The sequence below is a fragment of the Neofelis nebulosa genome, chromosome 12, assembly GCF_028018385.1.
Source record: "Neofelis nebulosa isolate mNeoNeb1 chromosome 12, mNeoNeb1.pri, whole genome shotgun sequence".
Taxonomy (NCBI): Eukaryota; Metazoa; Chordata; class Mammalia; order Carnivora; family Felidae; genus Neofelis; species Neofelis nebulosa.
The window spans coordinates 16,122,602-16,138,777 of NC_080793.1; the positions used below are offsets into that span (position 1 = coordinate 16,122,602).

General features: G+C 45.7%; 1 protein-coding gene across 3 annotated transcripts in view; it reads left to right on the top strand.

Moving 5' to 3' along the window:
* Positions 1-9,565, top strand: part of BRINP1 (BMP/retinoic acid inducible neural specific 1) — a 174,834-nt gene extending 165,269 nt beyond the window's left edge. For all 3 annotated transcript variants that reach the window (XM_058694357.1, XM_058694359.1, XM_058694358.1), the window contains one exon: positions 7,984-9,565. In XM_058694357.1, the coding sequence (XP_058550340.1) occupies positions 7,984-9,124 (1,141 nt within the window). In that variant the 3' untranslated portion in view covers positions 9,125-9,565. The remainder of the gene's footprint in view (positions 1-7,983) is intronic.
* The last annotated feature ends 6,611 nt before the right edge of the window (positions 9,566-16,176 follow it).

Here is a 16,176-nt window from a genome sequence, read left to right on the forward strand (position 1 = left end):
GAATCGGAAACAGGCTCCAGGCTCCGAGCCATCAGCCCAGAGCCTGACGCGGGGCTCGAACTCACAGACCGCGAGATCGTGACCTGGCTGAAGTCGGACGCTTAACCGACTGCGCCACCCAGGTGCCCCTCTCATTGTAGTTTTAATTGGCATTGTCCTGATGACTAATGAAGTAGAATTGTGTGTACTTATTGGTCTTTTGAATATCCTTTACTATGAAATGCCTGTTCCTATCATTTGTCTTATTTTCCCTATTGGTTATCAGATTTCTTCTTACTGCTATATAGTTTCTTTCTTTCTTTCTTTCTTTCTTTCTTTCTTTCTTTCTTCTCTCTCTTTCTTTCTTTCTTTCTTTCTTGGGCAAATCACATTCATTATACAGTGGGTGCATTGTCCAGAAAAATAAAAATTGTGATAATTGCATCTACTCTGATTGAAAGAGACCCAGGAAGGAAGGGCAGACCCTAGACCAGCATAAAGTGCCTTAGACTAGCCCAGCATCCGGCCAGTCTAGGAGTTACCTGTATATTATAAATACAATCTTTGATTGGCTAGAGGTATTGCAAATGTACTCTCTGACTAAGGGTTGTCCTTTTATTCTTTGAATGATATCTTTTGATGGGTATATTTGATGGTAATATAGCCCCCCCCCCCCATTAATCATTGTTTCCTTTATGGTGAGCTGTTTTAAGTGATCTGTGTCTCCGCCAATATCACAATGCTTCCCTATGTCTTCTTCTAAAAGCCATTCTGTTGATGTTGGTAGTATTGTTACTATTATTTTACTTTTCCCCTTTAGATCTGTCCTTCATCTCTCTATGTTTGCGGATACGTAAGAGATTGTCAGGAAGATGTTCTGTTGTTGTTGCTGTTTTTATATCAGTATTCAGCTGACCCAGTGACATTTATTGAATTCTGACCCTGGGTTTATAATCTGTAACTACTTACTTCAAAGGGACCGTTTTCTGTGTGAGCCAGACGGACACAATAGTTTGTTTTCATGAGAGACACTGTGCACCTACAATATGTCGGAGCTTTATATATAGTAGCTTACCTGGTTCTCAAACGTACTATGTTATTACTCCATTCTGTAGCTGAGAAAACGGAAGCTTTGGAAGGACAAGCAATTAGCTGAAGGTTAAATAATGAGTAGCGGAGCTATGATTCAATACCCAATCTTTTTCTGACTCCAAAGCCGATGTCTTGCTCTCTCTTCAAACATCATGGTGACAGCATTCATTAAGACTGTGGAGGGTGAGTAACCAGAGAGACTAGGGTACTAAGCTGCAATCAACTAGTAACTGAGAGCGATACTTTTACCTAGAGCATTTATAAACCACAGCCGGTTGTTTCTTGCCCTCAGTAACAATAAGGGCTAATGGTTAGTCATCACTTCCTTTCACTGCAAACCTCCCAGGCGTATCTGATCCTGGTTCTGAAGTCACAGTACGTGTCACCTTCCCCGTTTGACAGACAAGGAAACGGAGAATCCACGAGGTGAGGGGACTTATCCAAGGTCACATAGCAAGGTCAAGTATCCAAGGGCAAATAGTGGTAGAACAGGGTCCAGGATGTGTTTTAACCAGCTGGCTCGCACACCTGTGATCACTCCCCTCCACTGCACCCCTCGTTGACGTAGATGACCCTTAGTGTACTTCATGACTGTACGGAAGCCCGTTAGCCCCGATTATTACAAAAGATTGTACTTTCTAGCCTTGGGGTCTTAGTCGCTCATTCCTGTGCCTGGCTACTGCCAGGAACAATGAACCGCTCTTGCAGCCCTGCCCCCGGGAACTGCTTGTGCCTTCAGCCTTTCCGTCACCCCCAGAGAGGCTCCCGGGTCCCTCCTTCACTTGTCTCCAGCACATCCATGCCCAAAGCAAAATGCCGAGTTTGAATATGCAGCTGATGTTGTCTGTCAGCTCCTTCCAGACACAGATCTGTGTAATTGCAAAAATTGTTTCATAATCCTCCCCAATTAAGCTCCTGACAACCTAATTTTAAAGACTCTAGTGGATTTCTACATGGCTGTTCTCCCCATTCCTCCTTCTAACCTCTACCTCTGTCCTCTGCAAATAAGACCGATCACTTACTCCACGATGCCAGACTAGAAGGCATCTTCACTGCGGCAACGGACTACAAAACTCTTCTTTTGGTCTTTCCTTCCTTATTGCTGTGAGCCATTCAATGAGGCTCTGACGTCATTTCAAAAACCGAGACAAGCAGGGAACACAGGTTTTTAAGGCAACGACAGAAAGTCAGAGAGGAATGAAGGATTAAAAGCTAAATCTTTTTCTGGGGGAAATGAGGCACACAGAGTCGGTCTGATGGCCAGTTATGATTCACACTAGCACATCCAGAGGCCAAGGCTTCCTTCACTTGAGCCCTGAACATTCTGACACCATTGACCTATTCATTGTTATCAGCACGTTGCCTTTAACAGGCACACGCACGCAAGTGCACACACGCACGGTCATGTGCAGCACAACCGAAAAAAAAAAAAAGGCAAAAAAACAAAAACAGTGCATCATCAGAAGCCTAGAAACAACTGTTTTGCCTTCCCGGTCTAGAATACGGTCTACAGAGTATACATTTTGTGGCGTATCACTGAATTACTCAGACACCCATTACAATGTCAAAGAAATGCCAAGGAAGAAGCACAGGGCATAAATAAAAGAATAATTCAGAGCTCCAATTTCATTTTTTTTCATTTCCTCTCCACTTTTAAATAAACACTCCTGGTAGGCAAACGGGAATTATGGATTATAGTTTTCTATTTTAGCCTAGATCTGTTTTTCCCCCCTCTCTCCTTGGCACTCAGTTTGTGTGATCTTCCCTAAAATGCCACTGGCCTGGCACTGCATTCCTGTCTTAGGCAAAACCTCCAATTAAAATCAGCGGGGAGTTTGCTTGAATTAGGAATCCCAGCCTGGGCTCCCCACCCGGGTGGTTCTGAAAGGGAGATGTGTGTCTTTGAAGCCAGTGATGGGAAGCCCTGGGTGGCATAGCCTCTGTCCTCCAAATGACGAGCGACTCCAGCTGTGTCACTGGGAGACCTGTCAGGTCGCCAGAAAATCCTGGCTGAGGCAAAGACAGGGGCCTGCAGGGGAGCATGGCCTGGAGCCTAGCTTCTCCTCGGGTCTGGGTTGTCAAGAGTAAGGAAAGCACAGCGGGGACTGGACTGGAGGGGAACACCGGGTTTGGATCCAGAAATCCTGAACTCTGGTCTGCTACATCCATGCTGTGCGACCATGGGAAAGTCACCGTCCCTCTCTGGCCTTCGGTGTCCTCTCAGTAGAAGGAAAAATCACAAAGGAGTCCTAACTCAGGGGGTTGACACGAGGATAGAGGGATAACAGCCGCAATGTAGAAAGCACTCAGGAGACACTGATCCTTCGCTTCACCTAAGCAGCAAAGCCTCAGAGTTCAGGTGTACACGTGAGGGGGATGGGCTGAACATTTCCCAGTCTTCTTCTCGAAGGTTTTCTGCTTCTGTGGTCCAAGCTGCTGCACGTGGCCCTCGGAGGGAGCCCACCAATCAGGCGCCAAGGTTTTCGGGCTTTAAAAATAAAAATGCAGGCTTCTGCCCTCACCTCCTTCCTCCTCTCCTCCCTCCCCTCAGCACCCCTCCTCTCCCGGTCAGATGAATTGAAATCCCATCCAACAGAAAGATGCTGATTTGGATGTATTGGAGTTCATCTTTGGCTGCAAGTGGAAGATGTTCTGGATCCCCAGGGACAGAGAAAAGCCTTTTAAAACTTGGTCCCCGTTGCCTCACGCTGACTGCCTTGCGGTGGGGCTGTGTCAGCCCTTTGTGAGACCCTCCCCTCTGGAACCGGCCTATTAAGCCACTCCTCTGTTGCCAGGGTTGAGGCAGGCTGTCACCAGCTAGCCTGGGAAATGGTATTTATAGATCACAGTCCCTCCTACCCCTGGTCCCCAGCCTCTCCCCGAGCACTTGTCGGTGAGCTCCAATTATCTGTGAATGGAGGAGAGGGATCCTGGCAGGTCCAGAGGAAGCGGGGAATGTGATAATAGGCCCTTCACACACTCAAACTTGCAGTATTTTTCCATGATTTCAATCTATTTCTCTTCTCGCGGCCTGTTTCCTCCTTCTCCTTGCCTCACCGTCATAATGTTACATTCTAGTACGCAGCACCAAGCGTGGTGCCTCTGGGGTTAGAGAGCGTGGAGTGTGAACTCGGAGTAGCTCTGGGTCTCAGACGGGCGTCTCGCTCCTCCAGGGCTCAGTATCTCCATCTGTGAGTCAGATGGCGTGTGTGAGCCTGCAGCCCAGTGCCTGGTATACAGTGAGTGCTCAATGGTTGTAAGCCGCCGACCCCCGTGGCTGGTTCGGGGTGCCACGTGCAGTGGGGCGTTGCCAAATTTCTGAATACCACTCACTCATCGCTGCCCAGAGCACTGGTTGCCGATGGTGTAGGAGATGGGCCTTGACTGAGGCAGAGTCCTCATGGTGGGAAGCTGCTTGGATCCGGCACAAACACACAAAACCCTGGAATGAGCTCGTTGTTCTGGTTTTGCTCTTCCCCACAGAAGGAGGTCCTGGAAAGCAAAAGAAAAGTTGGCCGAGCTGGGAAGTCAGGGTTGTCACCAGTAACATTGCGTCCGGTCTGCGACACCCAGCCTCCGCTTCCCAGAAAGGGCCGAATTGCCCTCTGAAGGCCCATCCGGCGTCCGTGTTCCCTGAGCCTTTGGGTGCTGACGCATGAAGGCCTGGCCGAACGGCTTCATTTCTGTCCTCCCCTCTCTGATTCCGTCCCCTCGTGGTGGCCCTCTCCAGTGCCCTGCTCCCACGTTGTCTCATCCTCTCCTCTAGGTTGGCATCCCCCATCTCCCTCAAGGTCTCCAGCATGGAGACCGGCTCTTCTCTTGCCGGCCTTCCCCGTGCTCCACCTCCCTCCTCTGCGTTCTCTTTCCTCCTGCCTTGGGCCTCGAGCTCCCTGCCCCCCCCCCACCCGCACGCACGCGGCCCCGCTTTAAGTCCTCTGGCTGTATCATTAATGCCTTCTTTGATACGGCCCACAACCTCATGATTATTCTGAGGTCAGGAGATGCAGGTGCCAGGCAGCTCACTGATGCGCCTCAGAGGGCCTCTGTCCCCAATCCCTCCTGCTCGACAGGGCTGGAATCCTAATTCGCCGCTAGCCCCTTCGCTCTTTGCAGCATCACCAGGGACTTTCATCTTTTTATTTCCCCCACCGAGGATTCTGAGGGCTCAGCCACAATGAGGCATTGATTCAAGGGGTGAGGGCTGCGGGGCTGACAAAGGGTCCCAATGATGGGACACGAGAAAGGGGGCGCTCTGCGGGGTTATAGAATGCCTTGCAGATGGGAACAGAGGAGCTCTAAATGGGGTACTGTCCTGTCACTTGGAGAGGGAGTGACAGGGGCAAGTGTGGGCCATTTGAAAGAGGCATTTTGGAATGACGCTCTCGTCAGATGGAACCGTGCAATCAGAGACGTGTGGCGGGCCCCTGCAGCTCACAAAAATATCAGATGACTCATAGCCAATATTCAGTCAATGTTCTGGTTTGGGAGGTGGGAGCCGCAAAGCTCATTATCATTCCGGCTCCGTTTCCTGAAGGCTGGGCCTGCTGCTGTTCTCCAGGCTGTAATAGGATTGGTCTCGTGAAGCAGACACTGGGGAGGGCTGGAGCTGTGTGGGTGGACGGGATCGGAAACTAATACCGCAGTCCAGAGGGGAGAAGAGAAGTTGGGGTTTGCTTTTTGGTTTTTTAATGGAGAATACGAGACAAATACTGATTTTGTGCGTTCAGTCATTCAGCGAACATTCATCCCGCAAACCTTTGGGGCGCCGAGCTCGGTGGTGAGATGCTCAGGGAAGGCCGGATCTCCCCTCTCAAGCCCTCAAGCCTGGAGGGGAAACTGACAGGGGAAGCGGGGGTCTCCAGTACGGTCTTTTGAATGTGGCCGGGGAGGTTTTATTGCCGGGGCTGGGTGGGTCTGTGGATGTAAAAGGCAGAGCGGCTTTGAGGAGCACACTAATTATTCCTCCATTTTCTCTTGGCTGATAAGCAACTTGCTTCAAGCAGAGCATTCTGGGAAGCCGTTTCAACACTATCCATTTTCAAATGTCCCACAGAACAAAATGGCTCCCCTCAGACTCCAGAGAGATAGTGAAATCCCTGAGAGTGTCTCAATACCTTCAAAGGAATAGCTTATTCTCTGGGAGAAGAGTGCTTACTGTTATTACCTGTTTCAATAATTGATCTATGCCAGGCTCTGTGCTAAATGCTTTAACCATATTACCTCCCTCCATCCTCTCACCCATTGCCTAAGATGGGCTTTATGATTCTCATTTTAGATATGGATACTGGGGCTTAGAGACACAAAGTGACTTGTTCCTGGTTACAGAACTGAGTTTGGAACTCAGCTCCTCTTGGGCCAACACACATGCTTTGTCAACATCGGGTTCTACTCTCTCCCTCGTGGCTCTTGGGCTCAGCGACCACGGCGGCACAGTGGAAGTGAGACAGTTGATGGATTGCTGACATTTCCTTGCACAGGCAGTCTGATGCAAGAGGGCTTCTCTTTCCGGTTTCCTAAAATGGGGGGCATGAGCCACTGCCACCACCATCATTGTCACCATCCGCATGACCACAGCACACTGCAACCTTAAGGAAGGCTTTCTTGACTCTTGCTTGACATATATTTTAAAAACCAATAGCTATGAGCCAGGAGACTTCTCCGCTCACTCGCTGTATGACATTGAGTCCATCATTTCGACCGCTGAGCTTCTCTCTGGCATGCGTCTAAAATGGAGCTGAGAGTCCCTTTGCAAGAATAAGAAGAACTAACTTTTATCGAGTCCTCGATACCTAGCAGGTTTGGGGATAAGCCTTCACATCAAAATTCAGGTAATCCTCAGCACAGCCTCGTGTGGTGGTGACGATTAGGAAGGTAGAGGAAACTGCCCGGCACCGGGAAAGTGGAGGAGCCAGGATTTTCATCGATCTCCCAACTGGCCTCACATCCCAAGATATTTTCAGGGTGTTGTTGTGAGGCTCAAGTGAGAAAATGGGGGTGAGTGTGCCCTGTTCAGGGTAAAAAGTGCCAGGCACAGGTAAGGGATTATTCGTTGCACGGAAGACAGCGGGAAATGACTTGTGCAGAAATGAGGAAAGACGAGAGGCTACCAAGCTGACTGCCTTCCGTATTTCTCCTTATTCTTCTCCTGCTTCCTATCTGATCTAGTATCCGTCTCCATCAGAATGTTTCAGTGGCCGGAACCCCAGGGACAGGGCGTGGGTAGCGTTTCAAAAGCATCGAGGGGCTGTGGGGAGGGGGACCTAGAGGTACATGTTGTGACGGGAGTTCCACTGACTTGAGAATCTGGAGCTCGGGGAAAAAATGGGGCAAATAACATCTTTCTTACATGTGAGGATCACGTAAGATCACCAGGATGGACACACCAGACGATCTCTAGGACAATATAAAATATAATTTGCTTTTGGTTGAAGTTGGCCATTATGTAACTTCCTGGGAGGAATCTGGGAAGAAGGTTGAAACAGGAGATTCAGGTGAAATGTACTAGCCTCTAAGTGCTCCCCTGTTTGCTGATTTTTAAAATCTGTGGTCATCTGGCAGGGGTGTTGGAGTTCAGACACTAGTTTCTTGGGTCAAACTTCTTTGGGGCTACAGGGCAATGGAATCCTGGAGCTGGAAGGACCCCAAAGCACACTTACTCCAGCCCCTTCACCTCACAGATGAGGACACTGACCATTGGAGGGGTGCGGTGTTATTCAGCGGGTCGGTGGCATCACAAGGGACTCCAGTGTATATTCAGAGCCCTTCCTACCATAACCGTCCTACCCTGTCCCTTCATCTTTTGCGCACCTGCACTTTGCCTACTCAGTTGGGTCACCGTGACCAGCCCGCCCCCTGGTGGCTAATGATCTCCGTTTTCCTTCCGCCCACTTCCCCCCCCTCCCCCTCTCCCAGGACAATTCAGCAATGGCTTGCAAGGGTCCAGTCGCTCCTCTACTGCAATGAGAACGGGTTTTGGGGAACCTTCCTGGAGAGCCAGAGGAGCTGCGTGTGCCACGGTAGCACCACGCTGTGCCAGCGCCCCATCCCCTGCATCATAGGAGGGAACAACAGCTGCGCCATGTGTAGCCTGGCCAACATCTCCCTGTGCGGCTCCTGCAACAAGGGCTACAAGCTGTACCGGGGCCGCTGCGAACCGCAGAACGTGGACTCGGAACGCAGCGAGCAGTTCATCAGCTTCGAGACCGACCTGGATTTCCAGGACCTGGAGCTGAAGTACCTGCTGCAGAAGATGGACTCGCGCCTCTACGTGCACACCACCTTCATCAGCAACGAGATCCGCCTTGACACCTTCTTCGATCCCCGGTGGCGCAAGCGCCTGTCCCTCACGCTCAAGAGCAACAAGAACCGCATGGACTTCATCCACATGGTGATCGGCATGTCCATGCGCATCTGCCAGATGCGCAACAGCAGCCTGGACCCCATGTTCTTTGTCTACGTCAACCCCTTCAGCGGGAGCCACTCGGAGGGCTGGAACATGCCCTTCGGGGAATTTGGCTACCCGCGCTGGGAGAAGATTCGCCTCCAAAACAGCCAGTGCTACAACTGGACTCTCTTGCTGGGCAATCGGTGGAAAACGTTTTTCGAGACGGTCCACATCTACCTACGTAGTCGGACTCGGCTACCTACCCTACTGCGGAATGAGACCGGCCAGGGCCCGGTGGACCTGTCCGATCCCTCCAAGAGGCAGTTCTACATCAAGATCTCCGACGTGCAGGTGTTCGGGTACAGCCTGCGCTTCAACGCCGACCTCCTTCGCAGCGCCGTGCAACAGGTCAACCAGTCCTACACGCAAGGCGGCCAGTTCTATTCTTCTTCGTCCGTGATGCTCCTCTTGTTGGATATTCGGGACCGAATTAACCGCCTGGCCCCTCCTGTGGCCCCGGGGAAACCCCAGCTGGACTTGTTCTCCTGTATGCTCAAGCACCGCCTGAAACTGACCAACAGCGAGATCATCAGGGTGAACCACGCCTTGGACCTCTACAACACCGAGATCCTCAAACAGTCGGACCAGATGACGGCCAAACTCTGTTAACCTGGGGACTCCTTGCCACGGGCTTTCCCTTTTGTTGTACACACATAACAGAACAAAGCAAAGCAAAGCAACACAAACAACAATTTGTAAAATGTAATTCATAATTCAAAGAAAAGGAGGAAGAGTCTGCATTCGTTGGAAACTAAAACGTTCTAGCAACTGTATAAAACCGTTGGGCATGTTTGTTATTTCTATACTCTGTCATGAAGAAGGGTCTCAGCCTTTGGAGGAGCTTGGAGGGGTTGCTTCTTAGGCCTCAGGTGCTGTATTGTGGGGGGAGAACGGGGAGAGCATATGCAATGAATTGCAAAGATCTCTGCTGTGCAGGTGCTAAGATTAAACACTAAAAAGAAAGAGAGATATATGTAATGTACAACCGACACTGCCATTTTTCCTTGTGGGAGGAAATGGACATACATAAAGATATTTCTTGGGTTATGATTTCTTCCCTCTTTATGCCTAATTCCTTGTGGTTCTTTCGACTCCTTCTTGCACGAGGGCGACAGTGCTATCTCACCCATAGAGCTTCTTTCATTCGGAATGAACTGAAGCTAATTGAAGGGGGACAACAGGTGGGCTTAGGGGGAGAAGCATAAGCCTCATCACAGGGTGTTAAAACAATAAGGAACCTTATACATCAGCTGTCACACTCCTTGATTTAGCTTGTGAAGCAGGTGTAGGGAGAAAAGGCGCGCCCAGTAACCCACGGTTGCTGCCTGAAGAAGGATTTGAACTCTGCCTTCTGAGCCCCTTGGCAATGCTCCTTTTTCTAAATTCCTCTGGCCTCTTTTCTGGTTTCTCTTCCAGCTACACTGCCACAGGACGGAATGTTTTTCAGTCTCAGGTTGTTTTGATAGCTTTTTTTCCCCTTTTTTTTAATGGAGACTCCTTTCACCTACTTTTTCCAAAAAGACATGGTGTCAGATTTCCTAGAAGTGCTTTGCATATTAAAATTTCATTTAAATACAAATCAATAACCACAATAGACTAAAATGGGGTAGGTTCTGAAGTTGCATTCCTCACTTCACTCCTCTGCCAGGCACCTCCCCCAAGTCTCTAAAAAATGATCCTTTCATTAACTCAGAACACACACACACACACACACACGCATGCACAAACTAACACTGCCATTTCTCTGGCATCTATGAAAGTGAGAAGCCTTATTTTGGGACTTTGGAGCAAAATTGAAAGGAGAAACTCAAGAAAGAAAACTCATTTCAAAGCATTCCTGCAGAAGATTTGGGCAGATATCCCTTCGTAGTATTCAGGATCTCTATGTTTATCTTTTTTGCTGCAGTGGTACTTTCTAGAGGTGCTTCAGAGCATCTGAATCTTCATTTCTGTATTGTCAGAGGAACAGGATCACCAATTTCAGGGTCAGAAGAGAAAATGGAATTCCTCTGGTCTAAACATGTGCGCAGAGTGTGAATCTCCTCTCTGCCATCTTGGGGAGATAGCTGCTGTTCACCGCCTGGACCATTTCTGGGATGGGAAGCCAATTGGCTCTATCTTCTACATTCCTTGCATTCCTCTTTTACTGAAAGGCAACAATAAGATTCATTCCATTTTGTGTTATGAGACAGATCTAATTATTAGATAGTTCTTCTATACCTTGGCCAACTTTTACATACCTTCTACTCACTGGTTCTAGTTCTGGAATGTGCATTTCTCTCTCAAGTTAATGCTGTCCTAGATAAAACAGAAGGACCTGTCTCAAGTGTTAGCAGAGTCTGTGATAATATGACTCAAAGGGAAAATCATCCCCAATATAGTTTAAGAGGAAAGAAGGAGAGGGCTTCAGTGCATAAGAATTACCTAGTATGTATGTGTACGTATGTGTGTGTGTATTGCTGGGGGGGGGGGGGGTGGTGGGAAGGAGGGAGTAAGTCTTTTTATTTTATTACTATTTTTTTTGTAATGGTAAATTCCGACTTTAATGTTCCAGTTTTTAGTATGAATTAGCATATATTCTGATACCAACTTTAACACTAACACGCACTTCACATGAACATAGTTTTTTTGGACCTTAAATTTTGAAGATTCAGGATTCATTTAGATTGGAAATTCTTTCATGCCAGAGATCACATAGCAGCTATTCATCAAGCACAAGATTTTGCAGAAGGTCAGCAGATCGTCAAACATCTCTCCAGTGCCTATTAGATGAGTGGGCCATGTCAGAGAAACAAAAATTCGTAAAGACATGGTCTATACTTTTGTGCCACTTGCAAATTAATGAAAAATACAGACTTATGAATCCATTTAAAGAATAAACAATAATTACAGTACACCATGATGAGTGAGTGTTATTGAGGGGTCAGACACACAGAGAGGAGCCCTAAAGAAATAATTTTCTCGTTAATGGGGTTGGCAAAGGCATTTTATATGGGCATATTTATTCTGAGTGTTGAAGTGAATCAGACTTGGGCAAATAGCAGGAGCACAAGGGCCACAGGAACAGAGAAGGCAAAACCACAAAGGTATAAATGGTACAAATATGCACAGTATATTTGAGGGTCTGTTAACAGCTTTAGAAAGGTGTCATTTTAAATGGTAAGCCTAACAAGGCCAGTGAGGATTTTAACTCTGTATGAGAAGTTGAAATCATCATCCATGAACTTCATGACCTGAAAAATGAATTTAAGACTGACCATCTCTCAGTTGCCTCTCTTCCTTTTTCCTTTCATCTCTACCTTCCAAGTAGTTCAAAGACTCATGCTATACTAACCCCTGTACTTCATAGGCATTGTGCCACCAAATCCATATCATAATTCAGTTAGGGCTTTCCACTTGAGTTCTTCGCCAGACTTTGCCACTTCGTATGTGCAAGAAAATCCTCTTTCCTTCACCTTGAAAATACCAACGGCTTCACTTCATATTACAAAGAGAATACAACAATGTCCGATGATTGGAAAGGTCAGGGAAATAGAGAAATTTTCAAGGGGCGAGAAAGACGCAGACATCAAGATATTTATTCCAAGGCAAATGAAAAATACTCTGCTATAGGGGCGCCTGGGTGGCGCAGTCGGTTGAGCGTCCGACTTCAGCCAGGTCACGATCTCTCGGTCCGTGAGTTCGAGCCCCGCATCAGGCTCTGGGCTGATGGCTCGGAGCCTGGAGCCTGTTTCCGATTCTGTGTCTCCCTCTCTCTCTGCCCCTCCCCCGTTCATGCTATGTCTCTCTCTGTCCCAAAAATAAATAAAAAAAAAAAAAAACGTTGAAAAAAAAAAAAATTTAAAAAAAAAAAAAGAAAAATACTCTGCTATAAAAGGACACAAAGTTCTGTGGATTTTCCACTGTCTCCTGGATGGGTCTGGCCCTTTGAGCTAACAAGGTTCCTCTCCAGCTGGGAGGAAGAGAAGCCTGAAGCCTTCAAGTGAGATTTTAATTCAATTAGTGTCTTACCAATTTGATGCAGCAACCAAGGACCTATGGTGTCTGATTAATATGCTGATGCTAAGGCAAAAGGGTGGATAGAATGCCCATTTGGATAAGGCCTGGCAGCAAAGCGTGGCATTTCCATGGAAACCACAGAAAGCCATTAATTAGCTATCAAATAAAATCATTGGAAAATTCTGGACCCTGGCATATCTGCCCCCTTCAAAGAGGAGGGCAAGAAGAGGTCATACTAACAGCAAGGCTCCCTTCAATGATTAAAATCATATTTGCACAGAGACTACACATCACAAAGTGGAAGAGATTGGAAGTAAAACACATGGACACAATGAAAGAAAAGAGGCTTTGGGATTATTCAGGTCTAAGAATATAATTTTAAATGTAAAGTATCTTACTGGGTTTTCCATGCTGGTAAAATTTTCTCAATGACGAATATTTTCTCCTGTTTTCTGTTCTGTGGAAAGAAAGTGAGAATAATATGGATCCAATATGTAGTGATAAGTGATCAAGGGAAGAGACCATAAAGTTAAAAGTGTGGAGCGATTAACCCCTAAAATAATAGCTATAGGTTGTATAATGTTCAAATTAATAGGGACAAATAAAAAAATTAAAAATAAGGCAGAAAAGGAGAAAAAGGAATCATTAAAATTGGTAGACACATACTGGGGCGCCTGGGTGGCGCAGTCGGTTAAGCGTCCGACTTCAGCCAGGTCACGATCTCGCGGTCCGTGAGTTCGAGCCCCGCGTCAGGCTCTGGGCTGATGGCTCGGAGCCTGGAGCCTGTTTCCGATTCTGTGTCTCCCTCTCTCTCTGCCCCTCCCCCGTTCATGCTCTGTCTCTCTCTGTCCCAAAAATAAATAAAAAACGTTGAAAAAAAAAATTAAAAAAAAAAAATTGGTAGACACATAGACATAATAACAAAACTTACCATACAGATATTCACAATAAATGTAATTGGATAAAACTGACAAGTAAAAAGAGGTGGTCAGACTACATGTTATATGTTAAAATAATAAAGGGAAAGAAAGTTTGAAAATAAAAGAACAAAGATATGCTAGACAAATATTAACTAAAAAGCTGATGCAGCATGGTTAATAACAGTTGAAAAAGACTTTAAGGCAAAATACATCTTTAGTGTTAAAGACGGTAAATTTAGCAGAGAAAGTGAGACAAGAGTGGATTCATAGAACCATAGACTCTGAACGCTAAAGGGGTCATTAAAAATCTGTAACACTTCAACCTTCAGAGATGAGGAATTATACCTAAAGTTATCCACAAGGTTTTCAACACCGACCATGATTATCGTTCCTTCTCCACTATCACTAAGTGAAAGGTTGTCTAGCATAATCTTTCCAATAAAGAATCAAGAATTACCCCCATGACATTTAAACTAATAGGATACAAACTCACACAGTTATGTTCTCTCTTGATAGATAGATAGATAGATGATAGATAGATAGATAGACACATATGTAATATATACTATATTATATATTATATTGCATTATATTACATTATAATATATATTTTTTCTTAAGTCACTACCATCTCATGTATGAGCATTTTTCCAATTGAGGATCTACTCAAATCCTTGGATTGTATAAGGAACTCCGGTTGAGTGGAGATCACTCTCTTCCTGAAAACTAAATGTTATCAGTGGCTCTAGCCCTGTCAATTTTAAGAACCTAGAAGGAGCTCTCCTTTCTCAATATCTGTTCTCTCTCCAAATCATTATCAGAGCCTACAGTTACAAATGTAAGGTCATATATTCCTTTTCAGTATCAGATGTAATTGTAAGCATTCTGAGCCAATGCACATGGTATACTTTCTCTCTACTTCAGTTGAGAAGCCTTCTTCCCTCTCAACAAATCCACAAATCAAGATGGATTCAAGGAATGGAATGGTGTAGATTTGAATTAAGGGGCAGAAAATCACCTCAAAATCACATGGTTAATTTGGGGGAATTACAGATCTCCGATAAATGTGAAAGCTCTGGACTCTTTCCCAATAAAAATGTGCCATCAAATACACTTTTGAATAATGTTTCATAGATCCTTTGATGACCTTTCTTGGACACTCTGGAAGATTACAAACTTTCAGTAAGTGCCTTGGATCTAGGCTAAAGTTTCTATTCTACAAAATTTAAACTTCAACCTTCAGAGATGAGGAGTCATAGCTAAAGTTATTCTACGAGTTTGGAACACTTAGCATGATTTTAGTTCCTTTTTCATTATGCCAAGTGTATGTTGGTCTAGGATCACAAGTCAAGTTAATGTAGCTCATACAGCAGAATCCTGCCCTCCAGGAAGGCATAGAGGTAAACATCTTGATGAAAATGGCAGTTATGGTCACTTTAATAAAACCCCATGTATACTAAATCCCAAATGTTTTCAGTAGGTATATTCAACTATAAGTACTAAATAAAAGAAAGAGGCTCTAAACTCTTTTATGAGTGTGGTTAAGGGGTGTGCAGGGATGCTGCGATGCATACGGCATCATCAGAGGACAGAGAGTCTAGTCCACTGAACCTAATACAATTATACATGAAGTTTGAAGGAGAAGGTGTTTGTCTCAGTCAGTTCTGTCTTCTGTAATAAAATATACCACAGGCTGGGTGGTTTAGACAGCAAACATTTATTTCCCACTGATCTGGAAGTCCAAGATCAAGGCACTGATAGATTTGGTGTCTGGTAAGAATCCTCTTCCTGATACACAGAAGGCTGTCACCCCACTGTGCTTTAACATGACAGAAGAGGCAAGGGTCTGTCTGGGGTCTCTTTTATAGGGGCACTCGTCTCATTTATGAGACCTTCATTCCCATGACATCACCTTCCTATCTCCTATTACCATCACCTTGGAACTCAGAATTTTTTATAGGAATTTTTGAGGGGGGCACAAAAATTTAGTCCTTAACAGAGTTTAATCAGTAAAAGGGGGGGGGGGATGGGTGAGGAACAACAATAAAACCTCTATTAAGTAGCTTGAGTAAATAAATGAGCTTCATGAATCACAAGTTGAGTTGCTCTCTAAGTATCTGACCTCCATTCTTGAACTTCCTTGGTTGGTATGTGTTCCCCAAACTGTCCTGGCTCCACCAAGGGACCAATATTTCCCTAAGAATGAACAAGGAGCCTCTCTACAATCAAGATCTCACAGTGTCAATAAAACTGCTAAATGGAGCCATTTACTCCATGAAGAAAATGATTTTGATAAAAAATTTAAATGAAAGCTTCAGAGCTGATGATAGGAGAAAGAAAGAATACACAAGCTGCAGGTCTAAAGTTTAGTGTTGACGTCACCCAGATGGTTGTATTCTTTCTGTCAGGTGACCCCTGCAAGCCTGAACCAGGGACCAGCAATTGGTCTGACTTTGCCCCAGGCCTGTGCAAGTGAGGAAATCGTAATGTTCCTATAAATTAGAGGATGATTATAAACACTGTCAAGGGATTGTTAATTATATGGTGTTAATTGTATAACACGTAATTATAAATTAATAATAATGTCACCTAATCTTTTATTAGTGAACAACAGGATGCTGAGAATTAAACCCTATGAGCTGAGTTTTCCTGAATTATTAGGCACCTACAGAACGAAGATTAGAACTCAAATTTCCCAATTCTCAGATTAGTGATTAACCATCACAAGTCAACATTATTCCT